The 14,890-nt window shown below is 39.3% G+C and overlaps 1 protein-coding gene across 5 annotated transcripts in view; it reads left to right on the top strand.

Moving 5' to 3' along the window:
* Positions 1-10,894: 10,894 nt before the first annotated feature.
* The window catches only part of mcm9 (minichromosome maintenance 9 homologous recombination repair factor), a 76,791-nt gene continuing 72,795 nt past the window's right edge, over positions 10,895-14,890 (top strand). For all 5 annotated transcript variants that reach the window (XM_036134602.1, XM_036134601.1, XM_036134604.1 and 2 more), the window contains exons 1-3: positions 10,895-10,972; positions 13,193-13,374; positions 13,652-13,811. In XM_036134602.1, coding sequence (XP_035990495.1) covers positions 13,210-13,374; positions 13,652-13,811 — 325 coding nt within the window. In that variant the 5' untranslated portion in view covers positions 10,895-10,972; positions 13,193-13,209. The remainder of the gene's footprint in view (positions 10,973-13,192; positions 13,375-13,651; positions 13,812-14,890) is intronic.

The following is a 14,890-nucleotide window of genomic DNA, read 5'->3' as shown; positions in this document are numbered from 1 at the left end:
TTTTTAAGAAGATTCAATCGCCTCTATAACTAGAACAATTACAAGTCCCCAGAAATTCCCGCTATTCCTAGTTTTATACCCACGGTTCTGTAATTATTTATATATATTTTATTAAGCTTTTTAGAAATTAATAAAAAAAAAAACGTTTTCAATAAGATATGATGGTGTAGTGTATAAATAGTTTTGAACGTTAGAAGAAATGCTCAAGCGCTGTGGGTGTGATGACGTCACGAGTATACGTCAAGTCCGATCTTCCTGTGTTCTTACCGAGAACAGACTTGACGAGAACGCGAGTCCGTACTCGCGTTCTCGTGAATTGAGAAACGGCCTCTGTCCACTGAGCTGATTTTGCCGAAAAACTGAAGTCACTGGCCGCCATCGGTCCGTGTACCTTCAGGCAATTCGATTTTTTCCCGGAAAACCAAAACGGAAAACGGAAACTACTTCCGTTCTCTCGTTTTTCCATTTAAAATAAAAAACGGGAAAATGGATAACAAAGCCGTTTTTCCGTTTTTGTCAACACAATTTAGAAACGGAAAACCAGAAAAACCTAATGAAAAAAACGGCCCGTTTTTCGATTTTGCCCATTCATTTTTCTATTTTCTTCTTCAGATTGAAAAACGAAGACGGTTTTCACGGCTGGCCCGGAAGTGCAGAAAAATATTTCAAAATAAAAGCCTTGATGTACGCGTAACATAATGCAAGCCTGGAAAAAAATGAAGCGGGGAGATGTCTTTTGAATAAAAAGAGAACCTTTTTACGTTGCAACATGATAGTTTATTGTAAAAAAAAAACGTGAGCTTTATTACGTTATTGTGTGTTTTATTGTTTGGGCGGGGGGGGGGGGGGGGGGGGGTGGGGGGGGTGTAATGTCTGGGCAGGATGAAGTTTGAGATGAAAACCTGTTGCTGTTAAATGTGACAACAAAGATTATGTAATGTAAAAATCTAAAATAGCATGAGTATTGGGAAAACTCAGCAGAATGAACTTATTTTTAATCAGTTGAATGATTAAAATTAGTTTTTTGAAGCAGCAACATCCCTACCAGTAGTATAACCTCACCTTGTGGGGATTTGGTATAAGCAGTTGTTTAAGTAAATAGTGTAACACTTCAATAAAATAGTAACCACTTGGTCTTGTATAAATGTGTGAAATAACCACAAATCTTCAGTATTTCAAGCCAAAATAAATATTAAAAATTCTTAGTACCTTAAGGGAAATTTAAATATATAAAAAAAAAATCAATCAAAAATATAGTAGAAGAATGTGAGCTGCTGGCAGGAAGGATCTTGAGGAGCTATCATCTTAAAGAACACGAAGAAGTCCCTTGCTCTTTTGATTCTTCACTGTGTTTTGGAGAGGAGGAAGTTATCCATCATCTTCGGCAGCTTATGCAGCATTTTTTTCTGTACAATCAGCTCAGCGGTTCCAGTAGTGGATCCTCAGCACAGGACCAGCTTTCTGGATCGGTTCTTTCAGCAAATGAGCAAATAATTGCACTTTCTAAAACAGACTTTAAAAAAGCTAGGCAATGCAGCTTATCTAGCTATTGGTTAGATTGGATCTCAGTTTCTTTATGAATAAGAATCTCCATCTATAGGCTAGTCAATAAGGGAGATTGTAACACTTGTTTAGTAAAAATGTAATCAAAAATTTCCATCAAGGAGAGAGGAAGCACTGAGGAACTCCCGTGAAAACCGCTATAGATGCTTTTCTAGTCCAGACAGGGAACAATTTCACTTTTTAATTAGCATCTTTTCTATGAAAAATAGGAAATATATGAGGCACTCTATCCCCCTGGCTGTAGGGGAGACCGGGGCTAGTTGTTACATTGCAATTATCTTCTCCATCAGAGGGTGTAACCAAAATGTGGAATACTAGTTTTCTTCCTTTGCATGGTCAGGTCTCACGGACTGAGTGAGAAGAGGACAGGACATTGTAAGTTTAAATGAGCACCAATTGACCACTTTCCACTACCCAAAGTAAAAAAATAAAAAAATATTAACTCTATATTTTTTAAAATGACCTTCATTCAGATAAAAATTCTGGGGTTACAGAAGACAGAGCAGAGACACAACAAGACAGACAAACAAGCACAGAAGCACACATTGATCTAGTAATCTGTTCTACATTAGATGGTAGTAGCGGGTGAGCCGTCTTCTCTGGATGATGTCACAGTTAACAGAACGCCAGACCAGGTGTACCTACTATGAAGAAAAAAGAGAGAGAACAAAAAACAAAAAAATTAAAAGTTGAAATGACAACAGTCATTTCAATGCAATGCAAAACTGGAGAACAGTAGAAGTCAGTAGAGTGAGAAAAATAGGCCCTGATGTCTAGCTACACGAGAGCGTGCTGAGTGAAGCTGAGCCGTTGCACTGATTCAAACCCCGATATGTTCCCATTCAGGAAATAAACTGCCTGACAACCCAGAAACTCGTCTTCATTTAAAAAAACTACACAACGCAGAGTCGAGGGGTTACTTGGGCCAGCCCGGTACAGTGGACTGAAGCAGAACCCGGTTACATTGGTGCCGTGACCTGAGCTTCTGCGATCCTGTATCTGCAGCGGTGCTGTCTATTTCCTGGACAGTGGTTGGGGTCACCACATGGACTGTGGGAAACCCCGTGGGATTTCCCTTCTTCCCACCGTTTGCTGTTTTCTATTGGAACACTGAGGTGGGATTCTGTACGTCTGGTTGTAAGAAAAAAAAAGAAAAGAAAAAAAGCACAAAGCAGATTTAAATCATGACAGACCTTCCTGGTTTTGGCAGAGGGAGGGGGACTGTTAGTTTTACCCCACTACAGTCATTTGGCAGGGGTAGAGCAGGTTTGCTGGCAGCCCCAGTCTCATCCACACCTAGGCCTGTCTTTGCTGAGTTAACTGAAACACCTGTTGATGGTGACTGTGATGATTCCCATCATTCTAAATCAGATACCAAACCTACAACAGAGAGCCTTTATGCAGAGATAGCAACGCAAATTGGAGTTTCTATTGGAGAAAGCATTGCCTCTTGTATTGAGTCTCGCTTGGGCTGTGGAATGGGACACAGTGTTCTTGGGTCTGCCAGTAATGTGCTCTCAGAACCTTCACTTTTGAATGTGATTGTGAAATCTGATGTTAAAGAACCTGTGTGTTTTAGAGGGGATGGTTGTGACACATGCAGTGTTCAGGAATGGGAGGAAATGATGATGACCTATTTGAAGAAAAAAGGGGTACAGACAGCTGAACAGGCTGATGAAGTGCTTAGTAAACTGGCAGGGAAGGCAAGAGAGGTAGTCAGGGTGGGCATACATAGTAATCCATCCTTGTGTCTTAAAGTAGGCCCAGAACCTATTTTTGAGATCTTAAAACAGCACTTTAGTGACACTGCCTGTTCGAGCATGCCTTTGGCTGATTTTTATGCAACATTACCTAACTTAGGTGAGACACCTTTCGATTACTGGCTCCGGCTGAACAGAGCCATGGAACTCACAGAGGACTGTCTCAAACGACAGAATAAGTAATTTGCATATCTGACAAAAGAACTGACTACAATGTTCATTCGACACTGCCCAGACCCAGAACTGTCTCTTATTTTCAAATGTAAGCCGTTGTGCAGCAGTGACACCTGCTGATGTACACGAGAAGTTGCTGGAGCACAGCAAAGATCAGAAGTGTGGCTCTCAGCTGAGTGCATCCAGTGCTTTAAGCTCTCAGCGACAGGAGGTGAGTCCTCATGTGCAACAGGTGACATGCAGCAGTAAATGTACCACGCCATCCCCGATCTCTACCTCTACTGGGCTCAATGTACCGGCGCCTGCTGATCGTCTTGATCATGTGATAGCTCTGTTGGAGAAAGTTCTGGAGGGTCAGCCTCGACAAGCAAGAACACCTGCTAAAGATGATGTCAGAGCACATCGAGACCAAGTACACAAAGTCGTGCCCTGTGTAATTTGTGGTGACACAGCACACTCTACCTATTACCACTGTAGAGCCAATCAGCTGTGCTTCATCTGCCATGCTGCTGATCACACACGGGCTCGATGCCCCAGGGCCGTATCTAACAAAGCGAGAGGGCCTGAATCAGCTGACCGGCAGATGGGAAACTAGTTGGCCTACATGTGGAGGGGGCAAGTGTTAGGCCTGAAATTGTGCCCCAAGAGACTGATTATGATGATTTGGAGTCTGTATACCAAACTGTCTGTGAAGAACGACAGCTTGGTCATCGACCAGTGCTTCAGAACACCCAAAGATTGAAACAACACTATTAGAGCCATATTTTGGAGTTTTGTGTTTGTTTACTGTTTGTTGTAATACCCAAAATGGACAGTGGGTGGCTTCATCTGTTTTAAATTGAGTCACAGGTAGTGGCACGGTAGGTGTGCTGATTGCGGCGGAAACAAACAGTTTTTTGACCGTCGTCGTCGTCGGTTGTGGAAGGTTTTTGTTATTGATCACTGCGTTGCAGCAAATTATAGATCCTTTGGATGTAAGCCAGTGGGCACCATTGGAAGTTGCATTATTGTGAGAGCGCTACATCAATAAAAAGCTCTTCGATCATACCTGAAGTGAATTCATTGGATGCAAGAGGACGACGCGTCAACTGAGTGCCAGTCAGCAGCCTCACTGTGGCTTAGGTTCGTTTTTTTTGTTTTGTTAAGAACAAGTCACTACAAACACGATAAACTGTTCTATGAAAATGTGACCCTTGGTGGCAGAGTATCTGTTAAAGCAATGCTTGATAGTGGCTCCATGGCCTGCACCCTCAGTACTGATCTGATACCCCACCTCTTAGATCATGCAGTGTTGCAGACCCCCACCTTGCAACCCACTGATGTTGTACTGATTGGTTGTGGTGGTTCAAGGACAATCCCATCTGGTGTGTGTGACATTACAGTGGAAATGTATGGCTGCAAAGTTGTTGTGCCTATGCTGGTGGTTGCAGGACAAAGTGAGGACCTTATCATAGGCAGCAACCTTATGCGGCATTTGGTCAATCGCCTGAAGACAAAAGATAAGTTGGGGGTGGAATGCAGCAAGAGCTTAAATGCAGAAGATATGTCTGATCACACTGTGCTAAGTTTAATGTCAGAAGTGGTGGTTCCGGAGAGTGCCGGTGATAAGATTGGAACTGTCAAGCTAAAGAGAGCCATAACCTTGGAACCTTTGACAGAGCACCTAGTCTGGGGCAGGCTGCTGCTAGGAGATAATGAGGAAGTTGGCAGAGCTGTAGTGATCGAGCCCATAGCAACAAGATCCAGGCCAAGGTCAGTTATGGTTGGAAGAACTGTGGCACATCTAAATAGTGATGGGTGGCTCCCGGTAAAGGTGTTAAACCCCTTTGAAAAGTCAATGACTTTAAAACGAAACATGAAGTTGGCTGACGTGTTTACCTGTGCAGCAGTGGAGAGCTTCAGTCTCACTGACTCCTGCTTACAACAGAATATACAACTGCCAACTACTAAATCAGCACAGTGCAATGATGATCAGAGTCTAGTCACTGATGTCTCTACCTTGCCTGATCATCCATCTTTAGAGCAAGTGATGGGTGACAGTAGCTCTTTACATGCAGTGCTGCAAAATCTGGGGCTGTCTGACATTGATATCAACTCATGTGAAGTGTCACAAGCTAGCAAAGAGAAACTAGTTGACCTCATTGCCCAGTTTGAGTCCATTTTCTCGAGAGACAAGCTAGATTGCGGCAAAGCTACTGGCTATCTTCATAGGATTCGAGTTGTAGATGACAAGCCATTCCGGTTGCCTTGCAGACGTGTGCCACCGACTCATTATGACAAATTAAGACAAGCTCTGAATGAAATGGAGGAACGGGAAATAATCCGAAAGTCTTGCAGTGAGTTTGCATCACCATTGGTCTTAGTTTGGAAGAAGTCTGGTGATTTAAGAATATGTAATGATTTTCGCTGGCTTAACGCTAGAACTGTGAAAGATGCACATCCTCTTCCGCATCCAGCAGATGCACTGGCTGCTTTAGGAGGAAATGGATTTTTCTCTACAATGGACCTGACTTCAGGCTACTATAATGTGGAGATGCATGAACAAGACCGCAAGTACACAGCATTTACATCACCATTCGGGTTATACGAATACAATCGTATGCCACAAGGACTGTGCAACAGTCCAGCGACCTTTATGAGGATGATGTTGGGCATTTTCGGAGATCAGAACTTCCTCAGTGTGTTGTGTTATCTTGACGATGTCCTGGTTTTTGCCCCCACAGAAGAAGTAGCACTGCAGCGCTTGCATATGGTGTTTCAGAGTCTACAGGCTCACAATCTTAAGTTGGCCCCAAAGAAGTGTCACTTCTTGAGGCAGTCTGTGAAATTCCTAGGGCACATTGTTAATGCTGATGGAATAAGGTCAGATCCTGACAAAATAGCATCCATTACATCCCTTACGGAAGCGGACCTCATGGAAAATGGTTCTAAGGTTCCATCCCAGCAGAGGATCCGCTCGTTCCTGGGAATGGTCATGTATTACCAGCAATTTATTGAGAACTGTTCATCCATTGCAAAACCTCTGTTCCGGCTGACATCTGGGGACAAAGGTCCACGTGGTCCAGGGAGAAGGCGCCAGAGGGCGCGTGCAAAGCTGTGTGAGGAGGACTGGACAGATGATTGCATAATAGTGTTCTTCAAGTTAAAGCAGGCTATGTTGGATCGGGTGCTCTTGGCCCATCCAAACTTCGAAGAGCCCTTCCTTCTATCGGTTGATGCCTCCAGCAGTGGCCTTGGTGCTGTGTTGTCGCAAGTTCCAGCTGGAGCTTCAACATCAAGGCCAATCGCCTTTGCTAGTAAGACACTCAGACACTCATGCACAGTCCAAGTATCAGTCCAAGTATCCAGCACATAGGCTGGAGTTCTTTGCCTTGAAATGGGCAGTGTGTGATAAGTTTCACCACTGGCTTAGGGGTCATCGGTTTACAGTATGGACCGATAATAACCCTCTGACTTACATACTGTCTAAGCCAAGATTAGATGCATGTGAGCAGAGGTGGATTGCAAAACTGGCACCTTTTCAGTTTGACAAAAAATACATCCCTGGTCCTAAAAATGTGGTTGCTGATGCACTGAGCAGGGAACCCTTTGTGCAGCCGACTGCCTCCCATCGTCTAATAAGAGTGCCATACAATGATCTGCTGGCTGAGGCAGAGGCAGTTGCCAGGGGTGCAGGAGGCCCTGCGTCCTGAAGGGAGTCCATGATGAAGCAGCCCACCAGGGCCAACAACGAACCCTTTATCTGGCCAGGCAAAGATTTCATTGGTCTGGCATGGCTAAACATGTGGCAGAGTATGTGAGGTGCTGCAAGCGGTGCATTGTTAGCAAGTCACCGGAACCAGAGGCTAGAGCACCTTTAGAGAACATCAAGACATCAGAACCCCTTGAACTAGTCTGTATAGACTTTTGGTCAGCTGAGGACTCTGCAAACAAATCAGTGGATGTGCTTGTGGTCACAGACCATTTTACAAAGATGGCGCATGCCTTTTTATGCCCCAACCAGTCTGCCAAGGCAGTGGCATATACATTATATATATATCCATCCATTTTCCAAACCGCTTAATCCCTCATGGGGTCGCGGGGGTTGCTGGTGCCTATCTCCAGCGTTCACTGGGCGAGAGCCCGGGGTACACCCTAGACAGGTCACCAGTCTGTCGCAGGCAACACAAAGAGACAAACAACCATTCACACCTAAGGAAAATTTGGAGAAGCCAATTAACCTGACAGTTATGTTTTTGGACTGTGGGAGGAAGCCGGAGTACCCGGAGAGAACCCACGTGCAGGGAGAACATGCAAACTCCATGCAGAAAGACCCAGGGGTGTACTCGAACCCAGGACCTTCTTGCTACAAGGCAACAGCGCTACCCACTGCGCCACTGTGGTGTGTACGTACACACACACACACCCACACACACGTGTGTGGGTGTGTGTGTGTGTTTGTGTGTGTGTATGTGTGTATATATATATATATATATATATATATATATATATATATATATATATATATATATATATGCACACATATACACACATATACACACACACACACATATATATATATATATATATATATATATATATATATATATATATATATATATATATATATATATATATATATATGTGTGTGTGTGTGCGCCCCTGCGCACACCTGCGCCCTATGACGCGTCTACGTATATGATGTCTGTGATGTCTATGAGGATACGAACGTATGACTCGGTGACTCGCCCTGTCTAGCTGTAATTGGCTAGCGTGTTCCTTCAGTCGTTGATTTGATTGGTTGAATTGCATTATTGACAAATAATACTCCGGCCCCCAATGCCCGCCCATGCTGCCGGCTCTGGGGCTAATGGGTGGGGTTTTACTGTAATAAATTATTTTTTCAGGGACATGGAGGATGGGGTTTTCATTTTTTGTGGATGACGGGGTGATTTGGAAGAGCGGAAGAAAATTAAAATGCATTGTTCTACTACAGGAAGCTATCATAGATATAGAGGAGTGGTCGTATAAATGGGGTTTTAAATTTTCAGTATGACAAAGAAAATGTTTTTACAAAGAAAATAATTGGTACTGAGTCAAAACTAAAATTACATCAAGCGAAACATTTTAAGTTTTTGGGCTTATGGTTTGATAAGCGAATAACATGGGGTGTATATAATCAGAAAGCACTGGATAAAAGTAGGAAAGTGTTAAATATTATGAGATTTTTAGTGAGAAGTGATTGGGGAGCTGACGGAATTGAAGATAGTTTATTGGTTTGTTTTAGTACGAAAGAAGTAGTCATTTTTATTTACACTCCGTACCAGGTCGTGGCAGTAATGCACCGTTTCGTTGTTTGCCAACCTCCACTAAAATTCCATAAAAAAGAAGAAGAAGAAGAAGAAGAAGGAAGATGAAGAGAGGGGTGTTCACTTTTTGCAAATGATGGAGCTGTTTGGAAAAGAGGGAAAAATGTAGATTTCATTGTAAAGAAATTACAAGAGGTTATTATTGAAATAGAGAAATGGGCGTTGCAATGGGGATTTAAGTTTTCAGTTGAAAAAACAAAAGTAATAATATTTAATCAGAAAAAAATAAACAAGGGAATAAAATTAAAATTATATAAACAAGAATTAGAGCAAGTAAAGTGTGTAACATTTTTAGGATTATGGTTTGATGAAAAACTAAAATGGAATATACATATTCAAAAGATTATTGATAAATGTAAGAAAATCTTAAATATTATGAGATGCTTGGCTGGCAGTGACTGGGGAGCAGATAGGCAATCACTAAAACAGATTTATACAGGTATGATTAGATCTAACATAGACTTTGGATGTATAGTTTACGGTTCAGCAGCTAAAACACATCTGGCTAAATTAGACATTATTCAACATCAGGCATTAAGATTATGTACTGGAGCATTTAAAACCACACCAACAGCAGCAATAGAAGTAGAAATGGGAGAAATGCCATTAGATTTAAGAAGAACAAAACTAGAAATAAATTATTGGCTGAATTTAAAAGGTAATAACTTAGAACATCCAACTTGTGAAATTTTAATGTTGGGAAAAAGAAAAGAAAGAAATGAGGAGTTTTGGATGGACAATTGAAGATAAAATAAAAGAATTTAAAATGAATAATTTAGAAATTACTCAAACAACACCAATATCAATTATACCACCATGGATTTTACCAGAAGCGACAGTAGATATGACAATAATGGAAAAGAAACAAGATAAATCTTACATTGTAGATAGTTATTCAGTACAGTTACATTTAAACAATTATTATCAATATATTCAAATTTATACAGATGCATCAAAAATAAATGAAAAAATAGGAATAGCATTTGTAGTACCAGAATTCAATATAAGAATGGGAAAACGAATTACAGACGGATTATCAGTATACACAGGAGAAATGTTGGCAATATTATTAGCTTTACAATGGGCAGAAGACATAAAACCATTAAAAACAGTCATTTGTTCAGATTCAAGTTCTGCATTATTAAGTTTAAAATATAATAAATCAGATAGTAGGATGGACATTTTATTAGAAATATTTCATACATTATTCAGAATACAAAACATGGGTTTAATAGTTATATTTGTGTGGGTTCCAGCGCATATTGGGGTAGAAGGAAACGAGAAGGCAGATAAATTGGCAAAGAGGGAGACTCAAAATCCTATAAATTTTATCATTAAAACAAGTAAATCTGAGGGAAAGAGTATGATTAAAGAAAAACTTATGGAAAAATGGCAAAAAAGGTGGGACGAAGAAAAAACAGGTAGATGGTTTTATAAAATTCAAAAAACAGTAAGAGGAAAAAGAAATGGAAGACGAAATAGAAAAGAGGAGAGGGCGATAACAAGATTAAGATTTGGGCATACGGGACTTAATTATACACTTTATAAAATTCAAAAGCATAATACCGGTAAATGTGATTATTGTGGAAAATATGAAACAGTAGAACATGTTATATTAGAATGTAATAAATATGAAAAAGAGAGAAATTATATGAAGAAAGAGTTGAAATGTATTAAGGAAAAGATTAATTTGTTAGATATTTTGAGGAAGCATTTGGGGAGTAAACATATACAAATAGTTATTCAGTATTTAAAGAAAACTAAATTATATCATAGAATTTGATTATAGAAGGAGTAAATTATATAAAGTAGAATATTATGAGTAGAATATTAAGGTACATATATATATATATATATATATATATATATATATATATATATATATATATATATATATATATATATATATATATATATGTATGTATATGTATATATAGGTATATATAGATAAATAGACCATTAAGAACCACACTCCATACCAGTAAGTGGCGGTAATGCTACTTAAAGTTTGTTGCCAACCGCCATAAAACTCCACAAGAAGAAGAAGAAGAAGAAGAAGAAGAAGAAGCAGAAGAAGAACCCGCGTAAAGCAAACCTGTTGTCTTTCAGCGGCTGTTTGTGAAACAAGTAAGTCGTAGCAGAATAATATATTTAAAAGAAAAATGTAGTTTAAGGCAGTCAGTTGCATAAGCTTGAAACTAATTACGATAACGTTGCCCCGCTGCGGTCAAGTGAGCCCACACATGGAAATACACGGTCAAGGCAGCTGACGTTGGCTCTGTTGTAAAGGTTAGCTTCGCGCATACAATGTGCATTACGGTAACAAAGAAGCAGGCATAGACATATATAAAGAGTAGACTCCGCATCGACCGCTCTCGCCTATAGGCGCGGACGAGATTTAGGGGCGCCATCTTGGGGCGGTCGAGAACTCAGCTCAGTGTAATGTGTTAACCAGGTGCAGAATCAATTTAATCAACTATACTCGCTGATTATTATTGGTTTTTTTTTTTCGGAAAACTTTAAAGCTATAGCTATTATAACAAATGGTTCAGTGCATTTAAATGTTCTTAGTGTGGTTAAATGTAATTGAATATTCTGACAGAATTTATGTATGCTGCAAAACACAGCCACTCATACACTTTAATAATTTTTTGTTATTACTATATACAAAAACACAGTTACAGTATACACAAACATATAAATACATATATATATATATATATATATATAGCATATATAGATGTGTATATATATATATATATATAGACACATATATTAGATATATATATATATATACTATAGTATAGACGACGACGATAGCTATATAATGACTACTATATATATATATATATACACTATATATATATATAACATATATATATAATCTATATATATAGATTATATATATAGTATATAATATATATATTATATCTAATAATATATATAATATATTAATGTGTGTATATAATATATAATGTGTGTTATATATATATATATATGTGTATATATGTGTATGTAGTATATATGTGCGTGCTGTTTATTCACTAATGTCTAACAAAGCTCTGATACCTTCACGGAGCAGATGCGGTTTTGGAGAGACTAAGTCACAAAGACTTGGATGTGTAGACCTGTATCTCTCTGCCTAATTTTACAAAAATCACATTCTAATCAAAAATATAAACGATATATTTTCATCTTACTTGTGAAAAGTTATCCCTCGAGCCCTGACGTCAATAGTCCCTCGATTTAAACAAAAATGAGCCGCACAGTGCTGAGGTATCATTAGTGTGTTCAGCTTAAATCAGCAGGTTAGGGTAGCAAGTCGACCGCCCCAAGATGGCGGCCGTAATTCCTGCGTGGCGACAGTCAATGCGGGGTCTACTCTTATATTATGTCTATGGAAGCAGGGGTGGCTTTGCAGGTGAAAAAGACACATTAAGAAAATAAGAGAAGCATAACCCTCGGAAAATGTATATTTATAAAAAAAAATATTACTTTGACTTTAACCACAATAATCATGTCATCTGTGACTCTCCTGAACGCAAAAAAGAAAAAGAAAAACCTTGTTACCCTTGTTCATTGACAAGAATATAGAATATAACTACAATAAATATTTCACAATTTTACTGTAGATTTTTGGAGAAAAGCCAAGTGATTCCTCATACTGCCCATTATGGATGTGTTTCTAATTTTCGGTTATTTATTTCTCCCATAACCTAAAAGGTGACAAAAATGTCTCTTCATATTATGTTAAAGGGTCACCTATACTATATCTCGAATAAACATGTCATAATTTTACTGTAGATTTTTGGAGAAATACCAAGTAAAAGTTTCTTATATTTCCCATTGTGGATGCATTTGTCTCATTTTCAGTACCATATTTTTTGGACCATAAGGCGCACGCACCGGTTTATAAGGTGCATTAAATATTCTTCCCAAGTGTGTAAGTAATATCAGTCTGGCTTTCCACGTACACAGCTCTCTCCTGAGAGGTAGAGCTATACGTCTTTGTTGGGAGGACAGAGTAGATGGACTACACTGCCCTGTTTCTAACATAAGGCCAAAATAATCTTAACCTTTATATTAAAATAACTTACTTGGTTTGTAGTTGCTAGTGCGTACTCTTGGCGAGGGCTGTCTTATATGAATGCACTTCTAGTTTAAACATTACAGTCAGGCAGTCTTATAGACTGCTCAGGGTTCCGATCAGGCAGTGACACAGTGTACTGTAATGCTCCTAATATCCATTGAGCGGAATGGCTTCGTTGCTAACCAAAGTCGGTTTGACCTGCGTAGGTCCATCTGCATGGCAAACCCTGACATCTGCCCTTTTCTCCTGGCTTTCAGATCTCATTCACCTCATTATGTTGATAAACCCTGAGGAGAAAGCCCTGATTGGTCGAGTGTTTGAAACCTATCTGACAGAGCATCATCGCAATGACATCCACCAGCTCATTACAAATATGAATGAAGACACTCATCGCTCTGTTGTGGTTAATGCCATGACATTGTTTGAAGCCAATATGGAGGTACTGGTGACACAATGTCTCTATTTTTTACAAAAGCAGAAGTAAATTCAGGACCTTTAGACTTTAGATGTAAGTTTTGTTTGTATTAGAATGACACTTTGAGTTAACCCGCTTTCTCCAGGTTGATTATTTCTATTCATTGCACAGCTCTGTAATTGCTCAGAGTTTACTGTGGGCCGTAACACAGGCAGGCTGTTGCATAACTGACTAGTGCACCAAAGTAAATGTGTCTTAAATGAATTCATCATTTGCACTGATATAATTCTCTTTTTATAAGGTTGGGGACTATTTCAACGCGTATCCAAACGATGTCTTGGCTGTATTTGATGAAGTGTTACAGAAAAAAACTTTGGAACTAGCAGATGATGCGTCTCTGAAAGACAAACAAGGATCCATACAAAGAAGCAAGAGGCAGATATACCACACACGCATCACAGGTAAGACATTCAGCTTGCAATCAAGCTTTCTTTGTTTTATTATGCTGTTTTGTTTTTCACTACTGTATGTGTTATTTGCATTTTTTTTAATAATTTTTGTCAGTTGCAATTAGTGATGCACGATATTAAAAATTTCAACCGATATCGATAACCGATAATTTTCTGCTTTTCATGGTCGATACCGATACCGATAAGTTCATATCTAATATAGTTTTTGCATAATCAGCAGCTTATGCTGGAGGCATCTATGACAAACAATTATTAAGTAGCTCTGGCTTGTTTATAACAGCAAACAAAAGGTTTTGGCTCTTCAAATGTTTATTTTTTTATGCTATCACACAAAAAGTGGTAATGTGCTTTACATAACAAAAGACACAAATCAATTCACAATACAAAGAGCAAACATCTCTTGAAAATTACTGAACAGATCCATGCCTGCATAGGTATTTGTGAAGTGAAATATTTATATTCAGTTCAATTCAATTTTATTTATATAGCACCAATTCACGAAACATGTCATCTCAAGGCACTTTACAAAGTCATGTTCAATCATATTATACAGATTGGGTCAGATTATACAGATTGGTCAAAAATTTTCCTATATAAGGAAACCAGTTGATTGATTCAAAGTCCCGACAAGCAGCATTCACTCCTGGAGAAGCGTAGAGCCACAGTGAGAGTTGTCTGCATTGTACATGGCTTTGCTACAATCCCTCATACTGAGCAAGCATGAAGCGACAGTAGGAAGAAAAACTTCCCATTAACGGGAAGGAAAACCTCTGGCAGGACCGGGCTCAGTATGAACGGTCATCTGCCTCGACCGACTGGGGTTACAGAAGACAGAGCAGAGACACAACAAGAGAGACAAAAAAGCACAGAAGCACACATTGATCCAGTAATCTGTTCTACATTAGATGGTAATAGCGGGTGAGCTGTCTTCCCTGGATGATGTCACAGTTAACAGAACGCCAGACCAGGTGTACCTACTATGAAGAAAAAGAGAGAGAACAGAAAGTTTAAGCAGAAATGACAACACGTAATGCATAATTGAAGAACAGTAGAACTCTATTGAGTGAGAA

Source organism: Fundulus heteroclitus, unplaced genomic scaffold (assembly GCF_011125445.2).
Source record: "Fundulus heteroclitus isolate FHET01 unplaced genomic scaffold, MU-UCD_Fhet_4.1 scaffold_86, whole genome shotgun sequence".
Classification (NCBI taxonomy): domain Eukaryota; kingdom Metazoa; phylum Chordata; class Actinopteri; order Cyprinodontiformes; family Fundulidae; genus Fundulus; species Fundulus heteroclitus.
The sequence above is the reverse complement of the archived record's forward strand: the minus strand, read 5'-3'. Positions and strand labels throughout refer to the sequence as shown.